General features: G+C 45.3%; 1 protein-coding gene across 12 annotated transcripts in view; it reads left to right on the top strand.

Moving 5' to 3' along the window:
• RAPGEF4 (Rap guanine nucleotide exchange factor 4) overlaps positions 1-17814 on the top strand; it is a 277658-nt gene that overhangs the window by 192847 nt on the left and 66997 nt on the right. For all 12 annotated transcript variants that reach the window (XM_045817903.1, XM_045817825.1, XM_045818158.1 and 9 more), the window contains 2 exons: positions 2291-2412; positions 3944-4127. In XM_045817903.1, the coding sequence (XP_045673859.1) occupies positions 2291-2412; positions 3944-4127 (306 nt within the window). The remainder of the gene's footprint in view (positions 1-2290; positions 2413-3943; positions 4128-17814) is intronic.

Raw genomic sequence — 17814 nt, 5'->3', positions numbered from 1 at the left:
TTGGCCTCTTCCTGATAGAATGTTTGAAGGGAGGTGGGATTTGAGAAACATTCAGTCTTATCAGCAGCACATTCCTCTCAGTAAACATCCCGTCTCTTCAGACAGCCTGTCCTCACCTCCAGCCCTGGAAGCTCATGCTTTGGGGAGTCTGCGGCCCCACACACTGCTACGATTTTAAGAGAAGTTGAAGTTAAAAAGAACAGAGTTTAACCTCTTTAACTCATTAGGTGAATTTCAAGATCTCATATGGCTAAAGGACCTTTTCCGTTTTAAAGTTTGGTTATGCTTTCCCAAGTGTTGACTTGCATTAGGGAAATTTCATTAAAATATGTCATCTTTGGTGACAAATCATGGAAACTAGAAGTCAGAAACCATAATCGCTTTCTTGCTCCATAGTGCTAAGATTTTACGCCCCTGACATATAGGTGTAATGTGTCTTCCACACCCTATGGCACAAATTAACGATCTGTCGGTGACAACCCACGGTTGTGACTGGAAGCCAAAGGCATGATTTCCTTTTTCTGCGACACAGTTTGAGTTCCTTGTTGCAGACCTTGTTCCCAGTTCCACCCTCACCCTCCCTCCTGCTCCTCACCCCACATTGCTGCAGTATTAGGGGTAGGAGTCTCCCCAGATGCAGTATCTTCCCCAGTGATCACTCTACCAGTGATCTGCTGTCACTTCTGACGTGGTCAGGGGTCGCTAGCAGACAGGAAACCCAGGGGTTCCGTGAGCTGCAAGTGACACAGCTCAGTGTCTTCGTCCTGTGTTCTGTCAGCCGGGTCCTCGTGCCCTGTACCAGGGCCCACGTGAGCTGGGATCATCTTAATTCCGTGTGCTCTTGTTAGGAAAGGGAATCATTGAGGTAAAGACCACAGGAGGTTGATTTTTTATATTCCTTTAAGACTTTGCCCATTGATAAATTCTCAGATTAGAAGAGGAATATTTTGAAAGATCGTATGTTTGGTTCAGAAGGGAGAGTAAGCAGGTGCCTCCTTGCCCACTGGAGCCCCGGCGTGTGGGCATAGACTGGAATCAGTGCAGCCCTGGACCTCTAATGGCCTTCTCAGGACATCCTCCTTGTGAGATATTTTAAGGTCCTCCCTGAATGGGGACATCCAGGAGCTCTGATAAATTTCAGCTCCTAGAACATTAGAACTGGAAACAGCCTCAGAGGCCATCTTTTCCTCTGCCTTTCTTTTATAGATGAGAAACTGAGAACCGGAGAGTTGAAACAATATAGCCAAAGTCGTATAGCTAAGAAGTCGCAAACCTGGTTCCCCCAGGCTAAGCCTCTTTTCGAAGTGCCAACAGCACCAGGAATCTCCTCCAGTTGAAACTGCAGAGTTGCTCCCTGGTCTTGACCCAGGCTCAGCCCAGGCCCCAGAGCTGGTGACATCCTTAGCAGGGGAGGGAGGCCACCAGTGACTCAGACCTAGCTGCTCCGTGACTCCCTGTTTGTCCCATTGTCCTATGGGATTCTTCCCTAGGACTTAAAAGGATTCCATTTCCTCCCTTGAACCATGATGCCACAGACCCCTGCCCTTCTCTGTCACCCCACTGAAGGCTTTATTTAATGTTCTGTGTGTGCGTGAGATTATATGTTTCCTAGCTGATGCACAAAGTTTGCCCATCCTGACCTACCTACTGCAGAGGGGCACCTTAGGGATGAATGTGTGACTGTATAGGAAGCATTTGGAGCTCTTCAGACGACAGGCTCTATGGAAGTGCTGATACTCATTACATGGAACTTATTTCTGAGAGATTTGCATCACTAATTGCTTGTTTCTCCCAACACCCCTCTGAGGAAGATCAGTAGTATTACTTGAAAATATAAAGTGCTATATAATTTTGCACTTACACAGCCCCCTTCATGGAGCACCTCCAAGTGTCTCACAAACATTAACTCATTCCTCACAAGGCTCAGGTGAAGGAAGTCAGAATTTTGCTTTGTCTTCATTTTACACTGCGATTTTCTGAGAGAGGTGCAAGATGAAAGAGTTTCTGGCGCTGCACTGTTTAGCTTGCCAGATAATGCTTCCTGTCTAGCGGCCCTTGCAAGCGGTAATGCTCTTGTGTTTAGCCAGCCCTGCTTAGAAGGTTCTCTCCTGAGCAGAGTGGTTTTACTGGTTTGTACAAGAGTTTGAGAACCTGCAACCACACCATGTGGTGCTTTGCTTGCACCATGTGGTGGGAGAGCACTAAGCTCTTTAGCGGGTCTGCTCTCAAAAGAGACATCTGTATCTATGAGGGGCTGATCTCCCATTCTTTGGGCCCCACCTCCCCCTAGACAATGCTGTGTGGGAACTGAGCTGGTGGACTGGATGCTGCAGCAGACTCCGTGCGTTCACTCCCGAACTCAAGCTGTCGGCATGTGGCAAGTTCTGGTGGAAGACGGTGTCCTCAACCATGGTAAGATGAGCCACAGTCCCTGAAAAACCCTCAAGAAATGCTAAATGCATTTCCCTGGGTAAGTTGTTGCTGAACTCCCAAATGGGCAAGACAGAATTATGATCCCCTTAGGGAGCCTCCAAGCTTAGCATCTTCATTTAGCAATACAAATGCAGCAAGCAAGTGGATACTATTGATTGCTGCGTTCCACCGCTGTACTCTCCTAACTTGGGAGACTGTATAAAGGAAAATGAAATTGCAACCCGAGTGCATCAGTTCCAATTATGTTTATTAGTTTGCATTCATGGTTCATTGATAGTGTGATTATACTCTGAGCACTGCACAGCAATCCTGATGTAGGGGCAGAATGGAGAGCAGTCAGATGGGTGGCTGGGCCGACGACGAGGAAGAAAATAATGAATCCTGGGGCTGCCCGTTAACCATGGCGTTGTGTGGGGGGCCAATTTGCACACCCACAGGAGGACCACGTTTAAAATCAGGAAATATGCTCCGCAGTGGCAGCCCTGATCTCTGCAGAGTAGCTGTTCGGGCCTGATGTGACTGTGGCCGAACTGTGTGTGCCATTTGTGTGAGGACCACTTTTCCAAAAACGGCCCAACTATTAAAATCTTTCACTTAATTCACCAGCATCTGGGAACCTACCAGTGGCCTTGCCAGTGTTTCTCAGACTTTAATGCACATACCAGCCACCCGGGACTTTTGCTAAAATGCAGATTCTGATGCAGCGGCTTCGGGATGGGCCCTGCAAATGCATTTCCAACATGCCGCCCAGAGGCTGCTGCTCTGGGATCCCATTCTCACCTTCCCTGTATCTTTTGTCAGTGGTGGTGCTCCGAGCTGAAAAGGGGCTTCAAAGCTTTGAGACATATAGATGAGGGATTCTGAGCTAAGTTCCCTTAGTCCTTCCATATCTAAATCTTTTTGTTTGGAGGAAACTAGGGGAAAAACCTTTAAAAATCAGAACTGGATGGGAATTACCATTAAATCTTCCTAGGGGTAGGTGAGGGGTATATGACCTAGAAGCTTGGTCTAGTCAGCTTTGTTCAAACAATTTTACTCTAATTTTTTAACGTGTAGACAAACATGTTTGTGAACAGTACATATAGTAAGAAAAACATGAATTCTGATTCCAACAAAGTAAGTTGTTGGTTTTTTTAAGTCTGTACTTTCAAGTTAGAGCATGATCTGGCAGTTGGTCATTTGCCTTTTTTGGGGAAGATGTACCACATGCCAGAAAATGTCATCAGGGTAATTTTTGCTCATCTCAGACAAGTTGGCAGGTTGTCCTGCAAGAGTCCTAGGGTGGTCCAGGAGACAGGCGGGTCAGAGGGAGCTGTGAGGTGCCCGGCTGCAGCTGGGAGGCCACATCTTGCAGCTGCACTGCCCTAGGCAGGTGCAGTGAGAAGGCTGAGGGGTCTCACTGTGTTGCTACCACTTGACTGTCTTGCCTGGCATTGTCCGTTTGTGTCTGGTAGCCAGGGCCAGGAGGCAGAGGTGCACCAGCTGACACTTGCCTCCATGTTTCCCACAGTGGACCAGGAGCATCATTTCCAGGACAAATATTTATTTTATCGATTTCTGGATGATGAGCACGAGGATGCCCCCTTGCCCACTGAGGAGGAGAAGAAGGAGTGTGATGAGGAATTTCAGGACACCATGCTGCTGCTGTCACAGATGGGCCCCGATGCCCACATGAGGATGATCCTCCGCAAATCGTGAGTAAGAGCATGGTGCCCACCTGCTGTGTGTTGCCAGGGACACCCGGTGGGCAGGCACACACTTGGGGTAAGGGGAGGACAGGCTGATTTCAAAAGCTCTGGCCTCACCCAGCGCCAAAGGAGAGACTCTGAAAGGTGAAACGGCAGTGTTTGTCTCTTTCCTCTTTTGTTTTTGAGCCAGATAATTTCATTTCCCTTTTGCAAGCATTAAAAATATAGCAATTTTTTTAGTGGTCAACTCAAGATCAAAAAACTGAGTGCACCTGTTAACTGACCTTTGGCCAATGACAACAAACTGCTCTGTTTCTATGCCAGATCATCACAGCCCCTTTCTTCCAATGCAATCAGGCAGAGGCTGTCAGAACCCCAGACCTCAGGCCTGTGCTTGCACTCATTCATTCATTCAGCACATCCTTTCACCCTGTTCTGAGCTTTCTGCTCTTTACCTTAAAAACACACGCTAAAGAGAACCACACTGCTCCGTTAAGGCTTTGGGGCCTCCTTTCGGCCAGGGAGGCACCCTTTCCCTTCTCTCTCAACCGAAACCCACCTTCCCTCCTGGAGCAGCTGAAGTTGAGGACCTCAGCTGTTTAATCAGATCAATTCAGAAAGCAGGGACTCTTCCTTTCAGGGAGCTCTCCGAATTGCTAGGGGGAACACGCAGAAGCTTGCACCACAGTCCCAACCTCAGGGAAACCTGTTCGATGAGGGAGAGCTTGGCACTTGGTTCCAAAAGCACTATGCACAGGCTTATGCTTTCCTGCTGGAAATGAAATAGTCCTCCACCCTGCAGTCAGTGCCAGCCAGCTGTGCATGTCAGCGCTGAGTCACTGGCTTGGCGGACCTCCCTTTATTAGCGGGTTTCCACAAGAGGGTTGAACTTCACATGTCTTCTGTGTCCACTGGTCACTTTCCAAAAGTGAGATGTCCCTCAGACCAGCTACCTCAATGCCCACCCCTCACACCAATTCACAGTAGCCTTTCAGCTCACCTTTCTTTCCTTTCCCCAGGATTCTTCCCCTTTGACTTGCCCTGACTCAGTGCTACATATGGCTTTTCAACATATTTCACTTTTTATCACACCATGTCCCCTTTGGCAAGACTTTCTCTTGGGTCTTAATGTCCCCTGCCATGTGTTTAAAGGCCTTCCATCCTTGACTCTGGGTCTATTGGCTTTTCTCTCTTTTAGCTGCAAACAGACAAAATTTATTTTTTTGCTGCAAATTTTTGTTTCTTCAAACAAAAATTTTATTAGAAAAATCCCAAATATCAAACAGAAAGCTAGAGTTTCACAGACATAATCCTAAGTGGCATCCAAGAAACCTCCCCAAGCAAAGTATGCTCTGTCTGCCCTGAAAGATCATAGGGGCAGCAGCTGAGGGGACACGAGAGAGTCCCAGGGCCTGGAGAACTCAAACAAACACCACCTTTGTAAGCCATGCTTTTCTTTCCCATCAGACTGCTTCCCCTCTCTTCTCCACACCCCATCTCCCCATTGTCTTTGCTTCCTCATCATTTCCTGGATCCATCCCCTTCTTGCTGTTTTTGATGCCACTTTCATTAAAGCCAGCACCATGCAGGGGCTCTGAATGCGACATGGGACAGCCCCCTTGGGGCATTTGGAAATGGGGGGGATGCTTGTTGTCTCAGTACTGAGGGGCCCCACTGCTGGCGTTCATTGGCCAGTGACTGGGATCAAGGGATGCTAAGCACACCTCAACACCAGAACCCGCAAAAGGAGGAGCTCTCCTGGAAAGAATGCCCCTGTTGAACATGGCTGTAAACTGTGAGTTCCTTAAAGGCAAAAACATACCTCATGTTATTCCATTCATTCATTTATTCATTTAACCAATATTTATTGAACATCTGTTTTGTTCTAGATACTATGATAGTTGCTAAGGCTGCAGCACTGAATGAACAAGAGGGTTGCATTTCCTTCCTGGGGCTTTCTTCTGGTGCAGGAGACAGACCTTACACAACTAGTTATGCAAGCAATCGTTTTATCACAGCCGCATTTTGTACAGCAAAGGAAAATGTAATGGGTGTTAGCCTGAATATAATATGCAGAAGGGGGTTTCATCTGCTGTGGGAGTTAGAAAAGGCCATATCCCCATGAATTTACAGCCCAGCTAAATAAATGTTCCCTCGGTTCTTGAACTCTGATCAAGGGAGGCAGAAATATCATTCTATTTACAGAGATTTTTGAGTATATACCAACGAGGTTTAAAAAGTAATAAAATGGTTCCTGCCTTTGAGGAGCTTATAAGCCAATGGGAGAGGCACTCCCAAATTAGATTCAGATGCAACAAACATTTATTGAGTGCCTGCTACGTGCTAGGCACCTGCTAGGAACCTTCGTGCTAATTGTTTGATTTGCCCTCACAAGAGCCCGAGAGCTGGTTTCATGAGTCACCCTTAGAAATGGAATTCTGTTCCTGTGCTGCATTTCTCTCCCCTGAAGTGTTGAATTGCGTGGTCCTTGGCAGCCCAAAGATTCTTCAGAGAAAATTACATTGCACAGATTGAAATTTTCCAGCCTATCACTGGTTGTTAAAGAGCAGGTTTCACCAGAATATTTTGGGTGCCCTTAGGATTTTCCCACCTCCCAGATTTTATGAAACTGCAAACATTGAAAGTGGGCTAGTGGTTCCGCTTTTGAGTCTGTGTTCTTGGGTTTTCTTTCTATCGCAAAGACAGTCCCCAAGAGACAGGAAACTAAAAGAGAAGGACATTATTTAACAGGACAGACTTTCAAACTCTACACACACACTTTTTAAAAAAATATGATAACTTTTGGAGTTTCTACCTTATTTTATTTAAGTGGAAAGAAAATAAGCTTAGTTGATCAAGAATTTCCAGTATCACTGCTGTCCTTGAAGAGACCAGCTGAGCACTTCGCTCTTGGAGACTTGAGAGTGGGTTCATAGGTCCTAAAAATGTTGACTTTTTGCCCCAACTGCCAACTCATTCAGAAATGTGGAGGCGTGAGAGGCATTGGTTCTGTATCGACCGGAGCAGGATCCCCGGTTTTTTAACTCAGCACAGCTGCATTTTATAGCAGTCACCACTGCCAGGGAGGTTGCAGAACTCTGATAATTACTGGGAAAGAAATAACACAATATTCTTTGATGAGAAGATTACTTTGAGAATTTGATTGTATAATGAAGATGTTGCTTTGAAAGGTACTTCCTATTGTTCTGAATCTGAGACTCGCTAGCAGGGAAAAAAAGTGTCACTTGTTTTGACAGGCTACTTAGAAAAATTCTCTGTTTATTACATTAACTGCGGCATTTTAACTGTCAAACTATGAAAGAATGTTCTGTAGTTTAAAAAACAGAATAGAGCTTCAGGGGAATTTTTTTTGGCACACTCTTGTTGCTATTGGTATTGGGAAAAAAAAACATACATTCTGAATGTAAAATTAGCTTTTTATGTGGTGGCAGGCAGAGTGACTCACAATGCCCGTGCTGGTTTCACAGGTGCAGACCTGGATGGCATCTGGGGGCAAGTGCCATAGAACAGTGACAGTTTGACGGTGCTGTTGTTGCAGCTTGCAGACAGGGCCATCAAGCCTAAAAACGAGGCCTTGGAGCTTATTGTTTTGATTTTGCTTTGTTTACAAGCCTACAAACAAGAGGTTACCCTACGGCAAATAGATACAGTGGAGACCCTTACAGCAGAGACGTACATTCTGGCTAACTTGGAGCAGACACTCTGGGTAGGGGGCCGTGGGCAGAAAGATGCGGAGTGACCAGGTCAGCAGGTGGTATAAACTTGAAGCCAGCTGGATAAAAGAAGGCTTCAAGGGGACAAAGGAGGCTCTTGCCATACAAGTCTCCCAACCTCTTCTTCCAGGTAAAGTGAGATATAATGCTCCACTATGTAGAATGATCTGTAAGAAACGAGCCTAAAGGTGGGAGAGAAATGAAGTAGATGCCGTTTTTCAAATCTTATTCTGGGTAGGTCTGCAATTCTGAAATTCCCTAAAAGCCTAGAAGCTCAAGTAGTTCAGAAAAAGATTATCAGTGAGATTTGAGCAGACAAAATATGAACTTTTAACATTTGTTATCATGTATTAAATATATAAAATATGTTTGTTTACTAAATATATATAGCAAGAGAATTGTGACGGGTTCTGTACTCTTTCAAATGGGTCGGAAATTCAGAAACTTCAGTTCATTTATTTTATGTGAAAATGTTTGCTAGCATATGCTATAGGGCATCAGGTTGAAAGGGAACAATTTAAGATGACATAAAACGGTGGGGGAGGTGTTTGGGGGCTGTTGGCTGTTCCACACACTCGCTCTAGAGGGCACTTGAGACGTGTGTGTTTTCTCTTAATTAGTAGAGCCTGTTTTAACAGGGTCTTTATTTGCCCAAGTTGTTTTTGAGGGTGTGGAATTTGAAATCCTGATTAATTACGGGAAAATTTGCTTCCTCAGCGGAACGCAGATTAGCAAACCTACAGTCAGCAGTGCCTAGGGTTTTGATTTTTGTGGGGTTGTGCCAAGAGTAGGTTCAGAGTTGTAAAGTCCGTTCTCAGATGCAAATGAGAGGAGAGGAGAAGCATGACTGAAAGAGCCTAATCTTAATGAAATAAACTCACCGCGGATCTTTCCCCTCACAGCGGGACAGACTTCACCATTGTTTTTCCCGGAAGGATTGCTGTGCCCTAGTGAAAGCTTGTAGAATTTACCAGAAGAAAGGATTGCGTTAAGTGGGCCATTTCTTGCGGCTGGATTTGCCTCCCCTGTATGGAAGCAATTTCCCGCGATCCCTCACGTTTTCGTGCCTCCCGCCCCCGCCCCCGCCGTCCAAACCAGCGGTGGGAGTGCTGCCGCGCGGGTTCAGGTTTGGGGGAGGGGGAGGCGGACCTAGCTCCCATTTGTAGCCTAGGGTTCATTATAAGATTATCTCAAGATTTTAATAACTTCTGATTAGTAAAGTCAATCTGTTCCCTGTAGAAACTTTGGAAATTGAAAAGAGGTAAAGACTGTAAGTGACACTTGCAATCCCTCCTCCCAGAAATAATTATTATTAACATTTTGGTGTTTATCCCTCTGGTTATATTTCTATTCCTATCTTTTTACACTTAATAACATATCATGTCATTCTCCCTTCACCTTAAATATTCTTTAAAGGTGGGATTTTTAATAGGTGCATAGTAATCTATCCTCTGAATTTTCCTTAATACATTCAGCTTTTCATTGCTGGATGTTTAGGTTAATTCTCAAGTCCTTTCTTCTTTTATTTTATTATATTTTTAATTTTATTCTTCAATTACAGTTTGCACCCACCGTTATTTTGTATTAGTTTCGGGTGTAAGGCGAAACAGTTAGGCATTCAGACACTTTATAAAGTGATCCCCCCGATATTTCCAGCACCCACCTGGCACCACACGTAGTTATTACAGTATCGTTGACTATGTCCCCTGTACTTTACTTTATCAAGCCCTTTCTTCTTAACACCAGCAGAACACAATATTTTAGTGCTCTTCTTCCTGAAACAAAGAAAGAACTCCCCAGCAGGTGTGGGGAGGAGTCAAGATGATGCCAGGACAGTTCCATCAGGGAACAGTAAGCTGTTTCTCACTGGAGGAGGGCCCAGACCAGGAGCGCTAGTACAGGTGGCTGAGCGTTAGGCCAAGGTCGGACTGAAGGGTCTGCTACCCTCTGTGTACCTTAGATATTATTAGCCACTTGGGGCACCGCTGGGGATTTTAGAAGGAAGTTCGGTGTGGTCAGCTTTGCAGTAGGTACGTTTCTCTGTGACCAGTCTGTGAAGACTGGTTTGGAGGGGTTGAGACCAAAGACAGCACATCAGATACTGAGTTTTATGGATTAAACTTAATTATATTTTGAAAATGTAATGACAGCATATGAGATACATGCATTTGACCCAAGAGTCTGCTCATAAAGTGAAAGAAATCCTGAGCACAAGAGCCCTGGATTCCAGTCCTACCAATTCACCAATAAATCACCGACAACTCCAGATGACACATCTCCTAAGCTATAAACTGAGGTCAATAGTGTCTATTTACCCTCTCTCACCTTCACAAGGGGATTATACTTCATCACAGCCAACAGTTATTGAGCTTGTGGACGCTAGGCACTGCGTTCGACGATGATCTGGTTCAATTCTTTCAACAGAACTATTCAGTAGTTATTTATATTATCCCCATTTCATGGACTAGGAAACAGGCTCAGGTTACTGTGTTTATCCCAGAAGTTATGGACCCGGGATTTGGTCCAGGTCCGTCTGACCCCAGAGCCTATGTGCGCTACTGTGCTCTACCCCCTGTCCTGGGCCAGAGGGATTCAAAGGGGCCTCTTGGGTTTACCCTTTAAGCACTGGGGAAGAAATATGTTGAGGAAATCTGATTTAAAAATAATTGTTACAGACAAATCTTATCTCCTTCAATTATTACCATATAGACTTCAGTGGAGTACAGGTGTACCATCTACTCTAGAAAAATATTCACATCAACCCCCTAGCCAGAATTACAAATAAAAATTAATAATTAATAAATGAATTACACTGAAGCTTATATAGTAACCTCCCATATAGCACCTCTACAAATCTCAAAATAACTCTGTGCACTGAGTAGGCCTTATTTCCCACAATTTACAAATGAAGAACTTGAACTTGGTAGATGTCAAGTACCTTCCTTAAGGTCCTACCCAGTAGCACATGCAGCTGAAGTAGGAACTGAGCCCGTCTGCTTACCCCAAAATCCAATTTCATTTTTATGTCTAATATTCTTTCCACCCTACCAGGTTTCCTCAACTTTGTCCTGTCTGGTGGACTTACTAAACAAACAGTGAAATCCAAAGAAATAGGGATGATCCCTCTGTCCCTGATTAGTTAAGAACTAATTTTTACAAGGAAAATGTAATAATGTGTTCTTGTAAGCACCTAACTCCTCAAAACTGTTTGCATTTTTTCATCTAATATGCATGTGTATGTGCACATATATGTGTGTGTATATGTGTATGTGTGTGTGTGTGTGCATATATGTGTGTATAATGGGTATGTGTGTATATAATGTGTGTATGCATGTGTATATGTGTGTGTGTGTGTGTGTACGCGCCTCATACACAAAGGCAGGCAGCTATACTAGCTGATTCCATCCAGGTTTTTTTTTCAACTTGCTACTTAGGTGTTTTAAAGGAAAATATTTACAGTTGCACTTTTTAAATGGTTTGATGTTAAACGTCTAGCATGTCCTTGTAGTAAATACTTTTGCTGGAAAGATGTTGGGAATATTTAGTTTTCTAAAAATGAAAAATCTCAAATCATATTGTCCTAAAAACACATAGTACTCAGAAGCCCTGAAGTATGTCACCCTTCCCCCACCCCGTTCTGATGGGTGACTTGACTCCTCACAAATATTTATAAGCCATCTGCTCTTTACAGCAGCTATAAACTGTGTTCATTTCTAACTTTACAAGGATGGAAAGAATCCCCGTGTACACAGGCTTTGCTATCAGAACTAAAAAATGCCTAATTGCATCTGATAACCTTAAAATGCGCTTTTCTGGACTAAAATAAGGCGAAGAGGTGGTGGCATGGCAGGGAGGTGAGCAGACAAAGCGGGCAGGACACTTCCTTTTTATTTTATTATTTTAATCCTTGCCTGAGGATATGTTTATTGATTTTAGGGAGAGAGAAAGGTAGAAAGAGAAACATTGATGTGAGGAGGAAACATCAATCAGTTGCCTCCTGTACACACCCTGATAGGGGATTGAACCCACAATCTAGGTAGGTGCCCTGACTGGGAATCAAACCCACAACCTTTTGGTGTACAGCACAGTTCTCCAACCAACCAAGACACCCAGCCAGGGCTGGGCAGAACACTTTAAATGTCAAGTCACTAGGCTCCTAGAATGATTCTTACACTTATGACCCAACTGTTAAGAAGTAAAGGTCCTGGGAAGTGAAGAAAAGAAACAGTTTGTTGATTTGTCTACAAGGGGGTGGGAAACCGCAGCAAACTTACCAGTAAGGGAAGTGGAAGAGGTGAGTTCTGAAGAAGATCTTAGGAGTGCTGGAAAGTGACCCAAGTTGGGGAAGTGACTTTGTAAGCAGTCAAGTCAACTTGGCTGAGGAGCAGTGTTGCATTCCCACGCCCAGAAAAATATAGTGAAGTGTTTCCTTTGTTTTTAAGCTTGACTGGGACTTACGTAGGTGCTTACAATGTTGACTTTTCTGTGTTTTCCCCGTGCGCCAGGGAATAGGTCTACTAGGCGGCAGATCCAGGAGAACTGGGTTATCTGCTTTCTCATTCGCATGTTTTACCTCTGTCCGTGTGAACGTGCCGCTTGGTGCTGGATGAATCCCTCATTTTATCTGTGTTCCAGTTACTGAGGATCTCCCTCTCTCTGACCTTGATAAATTCCTTGATAAAACTGTATTTACCAGCAGCTTCCAATATCACCTGAGCCCTCCCATCCTTTAATGTATAAACTGCTTCTCCATCCATCCCCGTTTATTATCTTGTCTGTAACTAGACACTGCTGCCAGAATGCATCCCCTGCAGAAACTAGGCCTTTCCACAGCAGGATCCGACAAATCCACATCAGTGTGGCACCACGCAGGTTTGTAAAGAAGCAGGGATGCCTAATATCTCTCCCTGTGACATCTGGAGAAGGACAAGTAAAGACCAGGTACATTCACCGGCTGCCACTCAGAGCTGCCGGAGAGTCAATTCAGTTCCCCAGCCTCGTCGGTTACTCCTTGAAGGTGCCTGGGAGATCCCTCCTCCTGCTCCGGGCGCAGTGTTCCCTTGACTCTTGAAAGCCAAATTGCCTTCAGTCCTTGGGACCCTTTCATTCCTGTCTGCACAGGCTGAGAGCTGATTTACAGAATCTCTTCTCCATTTTTTTCCCTGTTACCCCTGTAAAGACCAAAGCATGCGAGGTGCTTCATGCCACTGTTTGCCAGAAGAAACCTGCTTTTAAAATGCGACTTTGTTCAGTGATTGTGTGGGGAATGCTCCGTTGTAGATTTACCGGGTGCTCTTTTGAAGGCGTGGGGTAGATGAAGAGGAGAGCCTTTGTCGAAGGCCGGGGAAGAGAGTTGAGTCTTCTCTGAGACACTAGATGGCGCAGCAGCTCTGAGCTGTGGCCTCGCGGAGGCGGGGCCTGTTCTCTGGTCCCCGAGGCCAGAAATAGGAAGATCCCCCCAGGGCTGGGAGGGCTCACACGTGGATTCAGTGTGGTGGCACAGGTCTGGCCTCTTCCCGGCGGGGACTTCCATCAACTTTCAGTCCTAATGACATGTTGAGGGCCCGGGCAACAGTGACTTTGCTGGTAGCAAACCTCTCCCGAGTCCTTTTGTTGTTTTGATAACTGTGATATACTCATTTTTTAAAGTAAGTCTCTTCCCACCTTGCAGTGCTGACTTCTGGAACTTCATTAAAATTTTTCTGTAAACAGAACCAAAAAGTTCATGGCCACCTAGCTGGATTGCCAAATGACAGTGGCCTGCCGGGTGATTACTTGACCACTGTAGACCTCGGGGTTGGTTTTTTGCTTTCTTTTTCCCTTTCATCTTGAATGTTATTTAGGGCTCAGAGACTAAACTGTTTTTAAGCTTTGTTCCATTCTGTTTCAAACTGCTACCCTAGCTTTCTCCACAGCATCCGGGCAGTTCCCCAGGGACGTCTTTATTTCTCCACAGTGGCTATCATTGATTCACGAGCACCAGAGGGTGGAATAAGCTGCCTCGTGGGTCTCTGGGCAAGTGTGGCGGTCACTCCCCTGACAGAGCTGCCCCTGAAGGTGTGGGGCCATGCTTCCTGGCAGGCTTTGCTTTCTGAGAGGCACCTGCTGCTGAGCAGGCATGCTGAACCCCTTCATCCTCCCACAAACTGCCTAACTAAGGAGAATTTTCCAGGAATGGAGCCCTTCTGGTGATTTTCCTCCCAGAAATCCTGCCACTCCTTGTCCTCCTCCGTGCCTGGCAGGAGGGCCAAGGCTTTCACAAGCTCTGTTCTGATTCTTTCTCAGAAGCAGGCTCCTTGCTGGGCGTTTGTCTTAGAGAGCAGATCTCCACTGTTAGCCCACCAGTAAACTCTGTACTGCCCATTGCTCTGTGCAGGGTGGGGAGGGGGGCCCTGAACTCGACCTCTGCCTTGTGCTCAGTGTGGGCGGGCCCTGCCCCCGGGCCGGGCATGACTGGACCAGCCTTGCAGGGAACCGCTCTGACCTTCTCCTGTCCTGGCCTTATCAGCAATGTCGTCTTCCTCTGGTGCTGGTTTTCTTCTCTCAGTGTTGAGTTGTGGCTGCTTCCAGTTATTTCTTAGACATTTTATTTCTATCTGTTTTCTGTCATCCAAGAATTCCTGCAGCTCTCCGACCAGCCAGTAGTGCTGTTCTGTGGTTTGTGGTTCATGGTGGCAGTGCTTGTCTGCTTTCCATGGTGTTTGGATTTTCAGATGTCGTCCCCATCAGGCCTTCAGCACGGCAGACAACAGCCTGGCCGGAAAGGGCCCTGCCCAGCAGGTGCTACATGGTCTTGAATGATCACTTCTGTCCAGGCCCCCCTGATCTTGACTGAGTTTGTCTGAGTAACTTCAGCCAGTCTAAGATGGTAATTACTTCCTCACAGCTGGGTGAATAAGTCTATCTTTTAGAAAATATATCTTTTCCATCATTTAGCAGGATTTAGAGGAAGAGGCAAGGACCAACATTTTCATCCTTTTTCCTTCCTCCATTAATTATTTGTCAGGATACACTGAGTTGTGTCACGGCCACCTTGTTTTACTTGACCTTGAATAGGAAGGGGAACAGAGCATAAGCTCCCATTTTTTCAGGCCACAAAACAAGAACTGGTTCATGATGTTGCTTCCATAGATCCCTTGGGCAGACCCTGAATTCAGCATGAATTGTGAGAACTAGTGTATTCATTCATTTGATAAGCTGTATTGAACCTCCGCCCTGATAATAATTCATCCTCCATTTGTATCACGATTGCAGTGTATCAGTGCTTTGTGTTTGTTAACTTGTTTGATCTTTACAACAATCCTATTTATTGTTCCCACTGTGCAGATGCAGAAACAAGCATTCTGGGCACTAGGAAGTTGATGATTTAGGTCTCAAATCCAGTTTCTGCTTCCAATCCAGCGCCCTTTGCACTACCGGATGCTGCTTCTCTTGAGAAGAGCAGCCCAGGGTTATGGATATTTAAGCAAGTATCATTCTTCAGAGTATGTTGTAAATACCACAATAGTGGAACCATGGGTTATGGAAGAATAAAAGATGGAAAACCAATTTCACCTGAGAGAGATGAGCTGGGATTAAAGCAGAAAAGAATTCCTAGGCAAAGAGAGAAGCATGTGAAAAGTCTTGGAGATATGGAAAAGCATAGCATATCTGAGGAATGGAGAAATATCTGGCATGGGTGGAGGAAACGACAGAGCCGTGAGGGAAGACATGAAGAGAGGGAAGGCAGGTGAGTCTGCAAGAGTACACTGAGAGCTGCTTCTAAAGGGCCTTGTGTGGTGACGAGGGGGCACCCCTGCCCAGACTGAGCTTGCGAAGCTTGTGAGTTAGCTGGGAAGGAATGGCCAGGTTGCTCTCAGAGCTCAGGAAGTAGATCTGTTTGGAGATAAAGATTTAGGTCTCAGCATTATATAGATGAAAGTTGGAGATTTTTCCCAGGAAGAGAAATCAGAACAAAACGAGAACAGAGCTGAAGGCAGACTGTTGGGGCACGGCACAGTTTAGGAGGTGAACAGAACAGACCAAAAAAAGACGTTGAGAGGAAATGTTTGGGAAAGCTGGAAGAGAGAACCAGGAGGGTGAGGGCCTCAGTCACAGCTCCCTGGCGTTCGGCCTCGGGAACTGAGTGTGTTCCAAACACGGCCTGAATGTTGCCGTTGGTGCCTCTCTTCTCACACACTCTGGTGCAGGTCCTCAGCCCGCCAATAATAGCTCAACGGGCAGCTTGAACCAGCTGTGTCAAAATTTTAATATGCTGCATTAGGGACCTGACAGAGTTCTTCCTCGTAGGTTTTAACTCTTGGATAATATATAATCAGTTTTAATGTGATGTGTAGATTCTAAGGGTAACACTTTTTAATCTGTAAGAATTAGTACAAAAACTTTTTAATTAAAAGAATCAATTAAACCTGAAAAAAGAGTTGATCGATATGGATTTCATGTTCATATTATGTAAAAACACTCTTCCTAAACTCATATAGGTCTGCTCCCAAAATTCTAAATTTGAATCTGTTAAGATTTTGGAGCTAAATTCTAACCCTTTTATGCACTGAGGTTTTCTCCACCTTCACTAACAGCCCATCCTGTGGAGGTGAGAATGAGACTCGGAGACTGTTTCTCTTTAGCCAGGCTTCTAGGGAGGCCCATGCTATTTGCAGCAGATGTCAAGCAGCAGGAACAGCAGGGCAGCTCCTTGGCTGAAGAGCCATAATCCTATTATGCCTACCTTGAGACTTTCACCTTAGCTGCCTCTATTGTAGCAGGTGGACTGAGGTGACTCAATTGACTCTTAAATCCCCACGGATCCTCGTTTCAAAATCCCATGTCTAGGTCAAGTGGTAGATTAGGCCCTTTGCTAAGAAGGCCTGGCTCCCTCAGCACCCTGTGGCCAGAGCTTTTCCTTTGGTGTGTTTTGGGTCCCATACTTTCTGAGTTGCACCATTAGGCACTGGACTGATGCACAGTGGTGATCCTTGGCAGGAGGTGAGCCTGGCTGGCATCTCCCTGGGTCATGGACTTAGTACCTGTCTTGGTGTAGTCGAAATTAGGACGTGTATTCTCCGTTGATGCTGTAAGAGAGGGATATCATATTCCTTTGTTCACGTCAAAGCTGTCCTTGAGAAGGTGACGTGCAAGGTGTGCAAAGAGTTTTCTTCCTCTGATTAGCCCCACTTGATCTGTCATCTATGATAAATGAAAATTATTTAATCCAATTAACTATTTTAGAATATTTGCGATTGAGTTTCGGTTGCTCAGAGTACTTATCTGTAACTGACTACATTTCAGGTGTAATTTGCTGGCCCAAATGTTGCACTTTGTCACTTTAACTTCTTATGCAAAAAGGTTTGAGTTTTGAAAATCATTCTGTTGGGTATTTTCTTCCCACTTACACAAATAAGTATGCAGGTGCCTTCACGTTCAGTGGTTCCTTCAGCGCTCACATCTCTCTCAGGAAGCCATGTCCCCAATTTACAGGTGACACTGTGGCTCTGATGTCACACAGCTGGTGAGGGGTGGCACTACGGTTAAAACCTTATCTTCCGACTCGAAGTCCAGTGCTGTGTTCAATACATCAACACTCCCCAAAGTTATTTGACCAAGGAACATTTTTTAAAATCATATTTTATTGGTTATGCTATTACAGTTTTCCCAATTTTGCCTCCTTTGCCCCCTCCACCCAGCACCCCCCACTCCCTCAGGCAATCCCTGCACCCTTGATCATGTCCATGGGTCATGCGTATAAGTTCTTTGACTCCTCCATTTCCTATACTGTCCTTTACATCCCCATGGCTATTCTGTAACTACCTATTTGTACTTCTTAGTCCCCTCACCTCTTCACCCATAACCCTACACCCCCTCCCATCTGGCAACCATCAAGACACTCTCCATATACCTGGTTCTGTCTCTGTTCTTCTCGTTTGCTTAGTTTGTTTTTTAGATTCAGTTGTTGATAGATATGT

Source organism: Phyllostomus hastatus, unplaced genomic scaffold (assembly GCF_019186645.2).
Source record: "Phyllostomus hastatus isolate PE091 unplaced genomic scaffold, TTU_PhHast_1.1 phas_contig_1, whole genome shotgun sequence".
Lineage (NCBI taxonomy): Eukaryota > Metazoa > Chordata > Mammalia > Chiroptera > Phyllostomidae > Phyllostomus > Phyllostomus hastatus.
Note: the sequence above shows the minus strand (reverse complement) of the source record. Positions and strands in the feature narration are given on the sequence as shown.